Source organism: Lucilia cuprina, chromosome 4, assembly GCF_022045245.1.
Source record: "Lucilia cuprina isolate Lc7/37 chromosome 4, ASM2204524v1, whole genome shotgun sequence".
Taxonomy (NCBI): Eukaryota; Metazoa; Arthropoda; class Insecta; order Diptera; family Calliphoridae; genus Lucilia; species Lucilia cuprina.
Window position 1 is genome coordinate 45,693,216 of NC_060952.1, and position 15,541 is coordinate 45,708,756.

At 26.8% G+C, this 15,541-nt stretch overlaps 1 protein-coding gene across 3 annotated transcripts in view; it reads right to left on the minus strand.

The window, feature by feature from the left end:
• The window catches only part of LOC111674794 (homeotic protein ultrabithorax), a 101,647-nt gene that overhangs the window by 65,886 nt on the left and 20,220 nt on the right, over positions 1–15,541 (minus strand). For 2 of the 3 annotated variants that reach the window (XM_046949227.1, XM_023435449.2), the window contains one exon: positions 896–946. The exons of the other annotated variant lie outside the window; for it this stretch is intronic. In XM_046949227.1, coding sequence (XP_046805183.1) covers positions 896–946 — 51 coding nt within the window. The remainder of the gene's footprint in view (positions 1–895; positions 947–15,541) is intronic. 3 annotated transcript variants of the gene reach the window in all.

Below are 15,541 nucleotides of genomic sequence, written 5' to 3' on the forward strand. Positions count from 1 at the left end.
CGTGTTTTTAAATGATTTTGTTTGAGTAACACCAACAACACAACAAAAATTGAAAAATTGTTTAATTAATTTATAGTATTTTGTTATGAATTGTTTTTTAAATAAGTTTTAAATTTATAATTACAAAATGTAGATATTTCTCTGTTAAATTGCGTGTCAATGGCTCATATTAATAATATTTTTCTCTAGTTTTTTTATGATTTACAAAGGAAAAAAACTATTTTGTTTTAATAATAAAATGTTGTTTTTACAACAAACATCTTATTAAAATAAAAATTAAGTCAAATATTTATTTTTCTTAAAGAAAAATATTATTCAACATAGAGTTGTGTTTGTAATGAGGTAGGATCTCATGCACATGCATTTGTCTTGTAGTATATTTATTTAAAATAATTGTTAAATAATAGAAACATCTATAACAAACACATTTACACAGTTTTTTGTTAATTTTTGGGTTTACCTCCTTATATTTGGTTTAATTTAATCCTGGGCTCTTTCTTTCTCTCTTTTTCACATTTTCAACATCTTACGTATGAGACTTGTGATTTATTTAAAAAATTATAATTCTTAACTTAAAACCAAAATTAATCTTAGAATAGTGTTAACTATTCATAGACAAAAATAAAATAAAAAAATCCAAAAAAGCTTTTCTCTTAAAATAGGCCAATTTCCTTTTAATTCATAGCAAAACTCAAAAATATTGATTTATTTAAATTCCCAATGCAAAAATCAAAATCTTTTTAAAATTTTGTGTGTTGTAAATAAAAAATATATGACTTGCAACTTATTTTAAAAAAAGAAATAAATAAAAAAATTATTCTTTTTTATTTTTCAAAAATTATAAAATAAAAACCTTTTCAAAAATAATAATTGTAATAAAAAAATGTTTACTTACCTAACCAATCTGGTAGAAGTGAGCCCGCAAGAGATTCTGAATATCTCTTACCTAAAACGAAATGTAGAGAAATAGAAAGAAGTATAATAAATATGTGAGAAATAATAAATAAAAGCTAAAAATAAGCTACACTGATTATTTACACCATTTCCACTAACTGTTTTAACAACTGATTGCAAAGAAAATAATTAGAAAAAAATATTTTTTAATTTGAAGAATAATTTAAACGATCAAAGAGAAAGTTTTTACATTTAAGTCTTACAAATCCAAGATTTGTATGAATATACAAATAAGGCACGTTTAAGATATGAGGGCATTTCAAAAGCCTCTTTTAAAATTTAAAATTCATCTTAAAAAGTATATATTAATTTATATGTTAAGTTATCACATGAAATAAACAAATCTTAATAAAAATTATATTTTGTCTGAAAAGAATTTAAGAAAAAAAGGAATTTTTTAATTTACAATTTGTGGGAAATGGTGTAAAATAAAATGTTATTATAAAATTATAGTAAAAAATCCCCACAGATTTAATATCTTGAACAAAAATTTTGTTTTTAAATTTGAAAACCAAAAATTTCTTTCATGATATGAAACCAGTGGTAAAAATTAAAAGTTAATTTTGTTAGTAAAAATTAAAAAGGCCAAAAAACTTAAAGCAAATAAAATAATTTTCTTCAAAAAAATTTTTAAAATAATTATAACCAAAAAATTTTTTATATCTTTTTTAATTAAATCAAAAACAACAAATTAGCAGAAAATCAAATAAAACTGAAATTCAAAAACAAAAATGAGATATTTTTAAAATGTTTTTGATTAAGAAATTTTCCACTTAATTTTTTTTATTGAAATTTAATATAAAATTTTTGTTGATTTAACTGTTCATAGAGTAGTATTTTTGTAAGAAAATCTGCATGCTAATATTTAAGAAGTTTAAAAAAATCATTAACAATTATTATGCTTAAAAAGCTGACACTTAAACAACAATAAACACATGTTGACATTAAAAATAAAAAAAATAATTAAACTAAAAAAATGCAGTTTCTTTTATAATATTTTAGGGAGGGGATAGATTACAAAAGGAAAAAACTTTTATAATTATATACAATATATAAGCATAAATTATGTTTAAGTAAATGTATGTACGAATGCTTGTTTATGTAAGTAAATAAACACATGTTCATTATTATAAATAATACAGACAAATAAACTGCTGGATAAATTTAGTACAAATGGCAAAATTTTAACAATTGTATAAAATACGTGACATTAAGAGTGATTGTTATTGTTGATATTTTGTCAAATGAAAACAAATAAATAAACAATTACACACTTAAGTGATTCTGCGGCTCGTAAATGTACACAAAACATTCATTCATACATGCATACATATGTACTTATGTACATTTGTATAGTATGGACTTATCTCATTCCATCTCTTTCTTGACACTCACACTCACTTGTTTTAATAATGCCACTTACAGCAAAACAATACAGCAGCAATAATAACAACAATAAAATTTGCAACATGGTTAAACATATAAAGCAACAACAATAAGAAGAGCATCCTATCAGACACCATTATATGTACATATGTATGTCTGTATGTGTATGTAATATAAATAAAAGCTTTAACATCAACACCAAATGAGATATGAAAGGATATAAAATCATGTATGTGTGTAAAATTGTATTTGTTTTTATTTTTCTCTACTTTTTGTAACCATTTTTGCTTTCAAAAGAAAACCAGTAAAAGGATTTTCATATGAATAAATGTGTGTCCGTGTAATAAATTTATTTTATAAATACATTCATTTTATTTGTTTTAATGCTTTATTTTTGTTTTTCTTTAAAAATACAAAAATAATAATAAATTTCTGTTCTATTCTTATCACAGTGAAATAAATTTTCTTTAGTTTATCATAAATTTCAAAATCAAATTAAACTTATATTTTAAAGTTTAACTGTTTATCTTTTTTTCGATATACATATTTGTTTTACAATTATTTAACACTTGTTTCAACAAACCCTTTTCACACATCATGAGCAGGGGAGGAGGTACAACAAATGTTTATTTATTTACTCCTTATTCCTGCTGTATTTTTTGTTTTTGTTGGAAGGGGGAAATATAACACTACAAATATCCTGCTACCACCTTAATATTATTTTACGCATGCATTAATACATACATACATGTATGTATGTGTATTTTTGTGAATAATGTGTGTTTGTATTTTTTTTAATATTGTAGACAGGTTATTACTTTAATTTATTTATTGGCATTTCATTGGCGAATTTATGCATACATTTCGAAGCCAATGTTATAAATTTAGTAAAAATGTGAAAATTGTGCATTTTCACAGCATGACTTGCTGCTGATAAATTTTTAAGCATACAACAGCAATGGAAAAAGGGATTTTCATTATAAAATATCACACGGCAGCATAATATGTATGACATGCTGCCATATGAAAAAAAATATATGTACATACATACATACATACATACATACATACATACATACATACATACATACATACATACATACATACATACATACATACATACATACATACATACATACATACATACATACATACATATGTATATAAAACTGTTACACATATGCACATTTGTGTATTTATTTAAATGTGTGTGATGTTTGCCCCAAAAAATGCAAAAAAAAAATTAAAATAAATTTTGCAAAAAAGTCGGCCTTTTACTACTGCATCATTTAAAATCAAGGAAAAAAAGTTCTTAAAAAAACTCATGACAAATAGTGTGAGCTGTAAAATATGAGACTGCATAGGTACGTTTTTATGTATATATGTACATTTTGGTTCTAGCCTCATACACATACTGTAAATGTTTTAAAGTATCAAATCATTATTAAGAATATCGGATATTTGTGAAAATATATTTTATATAATTGTATTTTATTGTTGTCATAACCTAAAATCAATTATTTGTCAAACATAAAAAATTATTATGACAAACAAATACTTGTTTGCGGCTATTCCGTTAAGGTTGGATTTTAAATAATATGGTTGCGTTCTATAGTAATATAAAAAATGTTTATACATATTTTTTCTGGCTTTGAGGCTACTTAATTAACGAAAAACGCTTTCTGCTTTCTAATGAATTAAAGAAACTAATGCATTTAAATAGTTTCGATATATTTCTATATAGTTTCTATATATTTGATATATTTGACCAAATATTATATCATGATATTTTTTTAGCACTAAAGCTTTTTTAATTATTTTATTCAAGCAAAGTTAGTCCATAAAAACTTTATTAACTTTATAGAAATTCAAAATCTTTTTATTTTTTAGATTTTTAACTAGAGTGAAAAAATTACTTTAAACTCTGCCAACAGTATGACTATGAGTTTATTACATTGAAGTACCGCATAGATACAAACATGTGTTTGTATATACATATATATGTACATATTTATATATGAATGAATGTATAGAATTTAAATCGTGCGACTTATGGCTGAACGTTAGTGATTTATTTGCATATAAATGGTGCCATCCCGAAAATATTTATTAAAGATGGTCATAAACATTAAAAACCAAAAATAAATTTTAAAATAAATGCTAAACATTTCTGTAAATAAATCTAAATAGGAATTAAAAGCATCAATAAGACATAAAAAACGGTAATTTCTTAAAACATTTATCAAACTCCAAAAAGAAACCCCAAATTAGAAAAAAGTATGAGCTTTAAGCCAACATTTTGTTTTTACTTGAAATTTATGTAAATTTTACATGCTTCACTTAAGACAAAAACGGTGGCATAGGGGGTGGTTGAATATTTCTTTAGTATGTTGAGTTCCTAAACTTTTTTCTTTAAGATGTGGCAGGTAGTATGCATAAGGTAGGAAAATATAAGATTGTGCTATTATTTAAAACTTTATAAAATGTGCACACCTGACGCATGTTCTTTTTTGTTTTTTTTTTTTTTTTTTGTTGTTCCTTTTTCGTTTTGTGTGTTGTTTGTGTTATAGTTGCACTAAAATATATTTAAAGATACCTTGATAGTACTTCATCGTGGTGTTCTTTTTTAGAATTTTTTGCGTTGCAAATTATTTTCTTCTTTATACCCACGTTTATGTTCTTGCTGATTTCTTTACAATTTCTTTTCTCTTCCCTGCTTATGTTTGTATGTTTTTCTCACATTTTAGACCGTTTAAAACAAATAAATTTTCTGACATTTTAAAAGTTATTAGATTAGCATTATGTTCCTGTTGTTGTGCTTAGATATGTTATTTTTTGGCGAATCTTTGAGATTTTTAATAATACATATCCATAAATCATTATTTCTTTAAGTGTATTTTATTTATTTACAGTAGCAGTGGTTTTATGATGATATTAAAAGCATATTCTTTAAAACAATTTGTTTTCGTATGGCTTAAATTCGAAAAATTATTATTTATGTAGACAAAAACTCTAAGGTAACATATGTTGAATTTTGAATAATTAAAAAAAGCGCAAAATTTGCATAAAATATTTCTTACAAACTTTCAAACACCAAAGATTCTTAATTGCTTTTAATGATTAAAAATGTTTTACTATAAAAACAACCTTAATTATATTCATATGTAAGTACATTTTATGTCTTTACACAATTTAAGTTTCAATATTTTAAATTATAAAGAAAAATTTGTCTTTGATAATTTTGTTCAGCTTTTTAAAAGAAAATCTTAAAATAACTCTTTTGCAAATATAAGTCGTTTTTACATTATGTATTGTTGTTTTTTGTATTTGCTTTTGTTTTGTTTACTTTTGACCTTAACGGTACTATCTAGATACGTATGTATATTCTAAATGACACAAACTCCCTTACGTAGATCCATACTTAAACAAACACATGCATTCATGCTACACACTCTTGTTTATTTCTCGCTTGTACTGTCGTGTTGTTGCAGTCAGTATCTCCAATAAACCCCAACTCAAATGTTCATAAATACATAGAAACTCTACACATTGACAGTTAATTTTGCAATTGTATTTCAATAACAATAAATTTAAACCATTCGACATAAAATACGAGTATTCAGTGAGTAAAATGCAATGCAGTAGTGTAGTACCAGAATAGTACTGGCAAATAGTTTGCTTGGTTGTTGATACTACACTTTACAAACAAACTATAATAGTAAAGAAGTTTAAACAGTAAGTAGTATTAGGGTTTTTTTTTCGCTACATGCAAGATAAGGTTATTGAGTAAAATTTTATTAATTTTAATTTGGATTTAAATGAAACTAAACTCAAATTCAGAAATAATATTGAAAGTGTTTTTTATAACAATTATCACTAATCAAAATGTTATTTGGAAAATGACAAACACACCCTAATGTAGGTGTTTATATGGAACTTCAATTATAAACAGTTTACTAACTAATACTTAAACATTGCTAACTAAATTAACGGCAAATAAAAAATTATATAATTCAAAAGAATTTTACATTTAATTGACATAATATAATTACTATTTTAAAGTCTCTTTATAGCTTACTTTACTTGTTAATAGAGGTTACGTTATTTTCAAAAATTTTATTAAGATATTGATTGATATTTATCAAATAATAGTTTTTAAATTCGTTTAATCCGAAGGCCGTTAATTTAGACACCCATGTTTGTTTGTACATACATATTTTACAGCATGTAGTTTATGTAGAGTACACAAAATACCGGCTATGTTTAGTAAAAGAAGAGTAATGATGTTCGTAAGAATGGTAAGAATAAACTATATGTATGTATACATATATGTTACATTTAAACACCCTGCAGTTCAATATTGGGGTTAATACTTAAAGTATTCTTTCTGGGTTACTTAGAAATACTAAAACAATTAGCTTTAGCTTCTGCATTACAAAGAGTACAAACATGTCAAACAATTGAAAAGTAAAACTCAAACAATTAGAACTTCATTATAAGGAGACTCTATACACCTTAGAAAACCGCTGGAAAATTAGCAAATGTGTAAGCGTATCTATGTATGTAAGGGCTTTAGTATGTATATGTATTTTTTTATTTGGTCGGTCTACTAGTATTGTTTGTGGTAAAAGGCAAAGTGCAATCGAATACTAAAACCCAAGTTTAAGTACGTAAATATAAATATTAAATAAACATTCTTAGTTATCATACATTATAGACAAACTCACACACTTTTATACATATAAATATGTACAAATATGTATACAAATGCATGTATAAATTTGGTGTTTGTGTCAATATATGTAAGTTTATTTAAATCTGTATGTGCGAGTTTTTACATTTTAGCATATGTATGTTAAGTAAAATATAATTAAATTTTAGCAATCGGTTCAAAAATAAACATTTATTTCCAAATACACAGTATGTTTGTGTATTTATATGTAGAGTATTTGTTTATGGCTGTGATAGTCCAACATTTGTTACACATCTCATACTCATAGATTTTTAATAAATGTAAGCTGTGTAAGTAGCTGCTGCCCTATTCTGTTGAAAATTAACAGAAATTACATATAACTTTAAAAAAGAATTAAAATATTTTAAATTAAATATTAAATTTATTCGAATTTATAGCACATTTCTATACCTACCCCCCACATAAGTTAAAGTGCACTATTTCTGCAATGGGGCTGATTAATTTTGAGCACTGTGTACTGGGTTTGTATGTTTGTTTAAATTACTGTAGTCTGTAAGAGTTTATTATAAAATATTTAAATATATATGTACATACATACGTTCATATGTTTGTATAAACATACTGTATGGACTTTGATCAATTAACAAGCAATATTTTCATTTGTCAATGGGTTAATTTATAACCTCAAACTTTTATTATCATATTTAAATATAAAATTGGAAAAAATAAATCCTTAGATTTATAGAAATATAAAAAAGCAGTGAAGGAAATAGGAAGGATATAATAACGGAACCGGAGGATGGTAGTGTTAAAAGACAGACACACACTTATTCAATCAGACAAAATAATTGCTTAGCTAAAATCTGTTACACCTACAGATTGACCAGTATGTATAGTTTTTGTGAACATTGGCATGGGAGAGTGTGTGTACAAAAATAATAACGAGCCATGCTACTACCATACTACAATTATGGCCGACAGGTGCAGCCATGATGCATAAACGAACCATTGTGTTTTAAACAGAATACTTTGCGCACTAAAGAAAAAATATCGTGCACAAACACATATAAAATTGAATTTAAGGGTGGTTAACTCTACATATGATAAAAGTGTAGGGAGGAAAACTATGAGTGAAGAATATTTGTAGAATTACAAATATAGCCAACTAACTGCATTTTAGGGTGGTTGAGTTTTGGTGGCTTTTCTGAACCGGCCAGGACATTTATGCAGAGTTCGAATTATTTCCTTTTAGTGAGTGTAAATGCAATTCAAATGCAACAATCTGGTTGCGTTCATACATGTATAATACTGATGTCAGTATTAAAGAATTCATGTTCATATTTTTTTTATACAAAAGTATGATAAACTTTTAAAAATAAGTAAGTAAAAAGTGTTGGTTTTTAAAAATCACTTACAAAACCATTAAACACCTCATTAACGGTTAAATGTCCAACAAAAAAGTACAACATACATATAATCGTTACAACAACAAGTATTTAATTTTCTTTTAATTTTGTTTGTTAATGTCAACAGTACAAAAAATATATAAAAAAGGATATGAACACATCATGGCTTGATGTTCAACCTCATCATTGTCATCATCAGTTGCAGTAGCAATTTTAACCAAAACGACAAGTTTTTGTTGCTCTGGAAATAAAAGCTTAAATACATCGTCAACCACAGGCAGACAAACATTGACACACTTACAGATATACATATTTAAACTTTAATATGGGAAGTCCAACATGAGATGTATTTACTGTTTTGCATTATGATCATCATATTCAATTCAATTTACTTTACACATTCAGCATCATCAACCACATCGTGTGCGTGCGTGTATATGTATGACGATGAAGCATGCATTTAGCCAGCACTTTGTTGCAACAGAAGTGTGCTTTAGTTGCTTTTTATTAATGCAACAACTTGTAGGCGGTACAACGTTCATGGTTCAACTGACACACATAACAATTGCGACTTGTTTGTTGTTGTTGCAGTTGTTGACCAACGTTTTATATGCTACGTTAATATTCCCCCAAAAACAATTTGAATGACATGTTGTCACAACAACAAGCAATATCAGGTCTTTATGATAAATCAATTCTGCGTATTTTTTCTTGCTCTTTGGAGTTTAAACGTAATTCAGTTAAACTTTAATAAGATATTTGAATAATATGGGCCATTTATAATTGGAACACAAAGACACAATCGACAAAGTAATTTTATAATAGAAAATCTTCCAAAGTGGGCGTGAGGAGTAAAATTATTAAAATTATCTTAATTCCCCTCGTCGTTTTACTTGTATTTAAGCATTTATTATAACAAATTTGAATTCCCACAGAAGGCCACATTTGCTATCGATTTAATTCATTTTTTTAAGCTATATATAAAATTATATTTTTTTTAACACACGTTCATTTAAGATTAAGATTTTCTTTTTCAAACTTCACTACCGCTTGGATTTCTGCTGCTACAACAAGATTACATAAGTCTTTGTAGAAAGAATATTGTTGTACAGCATTTGCAATTTGATCATGAAGTCATTTTATATTAAATAATAAAGAAACTAAACAATTTGGACTAGCGCCTACTTAACATGATATATTATGAAGTTATCTTTAACGAATAGAGGCGTTTAACATTTTGACGTGCGTTGCATGATAATAATATTTAAAAGCAAAAAAATAAAAATGAAGAAAAAACTAAACAAATGTCTTATTTGTTGCAAACATAGTTATTGCGATTGTTGGTGTAAGTACATATAAAAGTATATTAAGCCATGAGTGCAGTACCGGTAACTTAGAAAAGTTTTCAAATATTTTCAAAATTTTGTATAAACATTTTTGTTTTAGATTGAAATAGGCATGAATATTAAATTTGATTTTTATTGTTTAGTTTATTTGAACGCCTAACAGATGGAATGACTGCCTGGCTGGCTGCTTGTAAAACAAGTGACAGTTTATGTCAACATTGTGTTTTTTGTTTATAAAGTGACAATTGCAAAAACAATCCGCATTTATATCAAAAAAAAAATGACATTTGTAGAATGTTAAACAAGCGAGAGCTAAAGAATTATACATAAGTACTAACATAAAATGTTATATGAATGTATGTGTATAAAATGACATCTGTCATTTCTTTTAGAATTTGACATAATGAAAAGTGAAGGTTGTTGGCTAAATTAAAAATTAAACTAAGTAAAAGTAAATTTTATTAATTGAAAGCCAAAACAACGCCACTGCTTAGGGAATATATATATATTAATATATATTTTAATAAAATCTCAGATTAGGGAAATAAGTCCCCAGAAAAATGGTGTCTCCTTAACCCCTGGCGTTTAGCTGCAACGTGACTACTTTTGTTTCACTTTGACACTTTTTTGTAAACATTCGTGAAATACACTTTATAGTAAAGAAACATGTGTATTTCTACGTATGTGTAGTGTAATATCTTTGAAAGAGTATCTATCTGCAAGCGTGTTTGTAAGTAGTGGATATACGATGGTAATAAATCTTGTTTTAACATGCCACTATACCCATAAAATACTAAAGACTGTCATCTAGCCAGTCACCCAACCAACCAAACAAACTACCAACCAAGCAGCCCATCCATACAGTCAGGGATCCAGCAAGACACATATGTTGTCATTGTAATAGTTTAACATAGAAATAGTGTGTGGCAATGGTGACTCAATACAACTACATACATACATATGTATGTACATACCCTTTCTATACATTCACATAGAAAAATGTCAGCAAAACAAGTGCGTGCGTGTATTTCATATGAAAAATAAAACTATAGAAGAAGTTAATGTTAATTCAGAAAAAAAATTTAAAATTTAAATGTACCCAACTCTGCTATCACTTCAAGAATGTCCAAAGAAAGTGTGAAATTTTCAAAATACCTGAGTGTCAATTCAATGCAAACCAACAAAATGTCCATAAAACGAGTGTGAATGAATTCTGTGAAAATCCAAAAGATAATAAATCTAAAGAATTGACTCTTAACCATAATAAACAATACAGACACAGACTGAGAGCATGAATAGTGATTGGGCCTGAGTCTGGAGTGTAGTATCCTTTTTGTCAAGTAAAAGTGATAAGAATGTAAATCATTTCTTAATACTTAATATCAAATATGTTTAGTTAATAATAAAGCAAAACTAACAAATATGTAATTCAAAAACACAAACGAAACCTGTTTAAAAATCCCCCTAAAAAGACAAACTTAATTTTTTTATAGTTTTTTGTTGAAAATAAAAAAAAATATATTTGTTTTTTAAATATTTTTATTTGGGCGTGTTTCGTTAGCCAGCGAGGGCCAAATAAAGAAGAACATGGTGTAGAATGTAGAAGTTTTTTTTTAAGACAGCTCAACAAGACAGTTGAATATAAATCTTCGTAACATGACACTTTTGGCAATGAAATTAAAATTATGGTCAAGACTTTTGAATATGTCGCACAAAACAAAAATAAAATTCAAATATTTTTTTCACTCTTGTTTGAAACTGACTAAGGGACACCTCATGCTGGACTTATTAAATGAAAATTAACAATTTTCAACTTTAAAGTCACATGGATGTCAAAAATGTGTCATTTCTTATAAGTCTTACAACATGAGTATCTCTGTGTGTTTTGTTGTTTTTGTGCTTTTAGGCCATATGAAAATGAAGCTACTTGCTTTGGACATGAGCAGGCAACAACCAACATTAAACCGCAACAACAATAATAAAAGCAATCGAAAATAACTACTCGTACAACAAAAAATTATCTTAAGTGACATGCGTGCTGCAAGCTACAATAATAAAGCATAAAGAAATACTTATACAAAGCTGCATTGAGATAAAACCTTTTGCGACGAAATGGACCAAGTCCATATGGACAATATTGAGCATTTAAAAAATCTAAAATCTAATGAAAGGAAACATTTTTATAAATGAAAAATAAAAAAAAAGCAAAGGCCAAAATAAATACGATATGTATTTTAAAAAATTTGTGATGCTTTCACAAATGATTGGTTTTATTTTCATAAATGGACTAAGACTATTTTGAGTTTTATTCGATTGTAGTTTTTTGTCGTGTTGAACTAAAATGACACCCTTTTCAGTTACTTAAGATTTTTTATTTGTTTCTTTCTTTTTGATTTACCTCTTCCCCATTTACCCCTGTTTTTTCATAACAACTTTAAGGAAGAATACTGGAATCTCCTTTTTAAATGACAACAGAGTTGGAAAAAATGAACAAAAAAGATTTTGTTAAGGAATTCTTATGCGTGGTTAAATCTCTGTTAAAAATCAGCATAAACGCATATAAAACTGTTAACTAACTCAATTTTGTTGCTGTCAGTTTTTGTTTAGCTGGTGTTTTGAATGCCTTTTCTGCTTCAGACTTTTTTCTGTTCAATGTGTCGTCCTCATCTAACTAAGAAGTAAGTTGAATGGGTTTTGAGATGTGACCACATGGACTCCTGGCTTCATCGTTATAATTTTGTGTTTTTTTTTTGTTTTGGTTTTTTGTGTGTTCAAATAAAGTGTTTGTTGTTGTTGTGGTTTACTTGTCAGAAGAATATTATTTTTTGCAATATGATCAAGACCAGAACAAAGGAAAAGAAATATAAATGATGAAGATAACAAGAAAATCAACAGCAACCGTAGAAAAAGAATCAAAATATAAGCAGGCTTGGAATTTTACAACAATAAAATAGATTTTAATTCTTGGTGCTTACAAAGATGTTAATGAGGGTTTTAGGAAGTTATAGATTAAAAGAAATTAAAATGGAAATACTATAGGTACTCTTGGTTATAAAAGTTGATTTGTTAAAAAACTATATTGGCCTTATATGATATCATTGTACTAAATGAGAATAAACAAGTCCAAGAAACGTTTGTGCTAATATGGCTTAAAGTATAATTAAAGCGTAACCCATAATTTTTTTTTTTTTAAACTTCCAACTTGATTTTGTTTCATCTGATGTCCTTTATATCTTAACAAATTTAACTTCCGCTTAATATTTTCCTTTTAAAATCTATTAAGAAAATATTAAAGATCTTAAAGGTGTCATAATCAATCATAAAAATACCAATCAAATTATTAAATCCAATAAGATTTCTGTTATGTACCACGATGTTAATATCGTAAACGATAAACAGGTGAGTGAAACAAAAAAGGTGAACAACTAAAGATGAGGTGAGTTTCTGAACGAAAAAGACACACATACATAAAACACACAAGATGATTAATGATATTTATCAGGAGAGCGAGAGTTATGATAACAAGAAAGAGAACAAAGAGAAAAGTATACGATTCAACACTTGTCCAAAAATTATTTACCTGATGATTATCTAACTCATGAGTTTTTTTCTTATGCTGTCAAATGGTGTGCTTGTTCTTCTTCATTATTATGTCGTAGTGTTGTTGTGGCGGTTTGTGTGTTACCTGTCAAAACATAATTCAAAATGGAAACAAAGTCAACAACATTTCAGTTTCAGTTCTTTCCCACTCTTGTATGTACATTTGTACATTTTGGCAATAATGTACGGTGTTTTGACACAAATATCTAATCATACATTAATAAAAAATAATTAAATAAATCATAAAAAGAGCACAGATTAAATCAGCTGTTTTTTTAACTCTCCCATAATAATGGCAGCACACTCTTACTCATATACATACATACATATTTAAGGTAAAACTAATTAATCATTTATGTCGGAGAGAAATATAAAAAGTAAAAGATGAAAAAAAATCCTTTGGAATGAGATAAAAACATGTAGAAAACTCATAATTTATTAGTATGTGTGTACGTATGTATGTATATATTTATGAAACTCAAAATATCTTCGAAATAGATAACCTAGTTTAAATTCTTTGTTCTTTTAGCGCCAATTTTCAACAACAAGAATTCTATGATAACAAATTTTATAATTTATATACATTTCCCTTACTTTGAAGAAAACAACAAAACGGAAAAGGAAATTTGAAATGCATCTTGCAGTTTTTTGGTATTAAAAGTTTGCCTGCCAACAAAGTTTTGTGGTTTTATTTTATTGAATTATTTTCATTTTTAATGTTTTATGATATTTGTTGTTCATCACAACATTTCCTCTCTTCCTACAGAACAGAAAATGAACACAAAATTTTGATTTCTTTTTGTATCTTTTGTACTATGAAAACAACTGCCGAAAGAAAACACAAATGAAAACTTCAGTAGAGTGAATTGAGTGGTGGCAGATTATAAAGCATGGCCAGTGTAAGCGCTTCTGTGTTGCAAACAACGAGAGTAAAAATTTAAATTTACCGCCGGCATTGCAAACAAAACAACATCACACACACTTCATTTCAACTCGATATACATAGATATTTATGCACATATTTACGCATTGAAATTAAAACACTTTTTGCATTGAAAAAAAAACATTTTGTTCTCAAACAAATTTGCCGTTTTTTATTTATTCTTACACAAATTCAAAGTTGGCCTTTTGCTTTTTGTTAATAAAAACAGAACAATCCGAGGCAAACGATGGTGATGACGATGTTGGTGTATGGTGGTATAACACAAAAACTGTTGGCTAACAAAATATTTTTTGGCAGTTAATAAATTTTCAAATAAATTGACTAATTGCATACCTACAGCAAAGCCAAACAACTAAAATATAAAAAAAGAAAACAATAAAAGCTTAAATAAAAATAAAAGAGAACAGGAAAACTACAGAACAGTGTGTGAAATAAATAAAAATTATGGTTAAAAATTTAAGAAGAGAAAAAAAGCATATTTTCATAGTAGTTTAATTACGGCTGCAGTCATGATGTCTCTGCGGTATTTGTTTGTAGCCAGTATATGTGTGCAATACACACTATGTTTGTAAATTGCAGCAAACATATGTATATACATACATGCCTACATGTGAGTACAATTTGAGCTTTCATGTTAGACGACAATCAAATTACAGATAAACATCGGCACTGTTGCATTGTGGTTTGCTTAGTCTTAAAATACACATTTAATATTTATGATTTATTAAATGCTAAAATCAATTAGCGATTTTCTTTCTTTTTGCTGTTTATTTTTTCGACTTTGTGTTTACGGCCACTAAAAACAAAAATAGAAAAAACACGTGAGCAAATGTTTACCAAATTGCATGTTTATTTTCAAACAAGAAAATCCTTAAAACAAACAGATTTGTGAATTTTAAACAGCTACTAATTTTTTTTTCAAATAAACAATATAAATATTAAATAGTCTATTAATTAAATGGTTAAATACAATTTGAACGTCAAAACACAAGCGATTAATTAAAGAAAAGATGAGACATTTGATTTATCAAACTGTCGTTTGCATTACATAAGATGCCTGCGAAAATGTGCTATTAAATCGTAATAATGCGACATTTATAATCTATTTTTGTAAAAATTGTATTAAGTAAAAATACAAAATTTACCGGTGAATGTTACAAGACTGCGAGTGGTTGTAAAGCACTCTTACGAATCTTGAATAACACTAAATTTA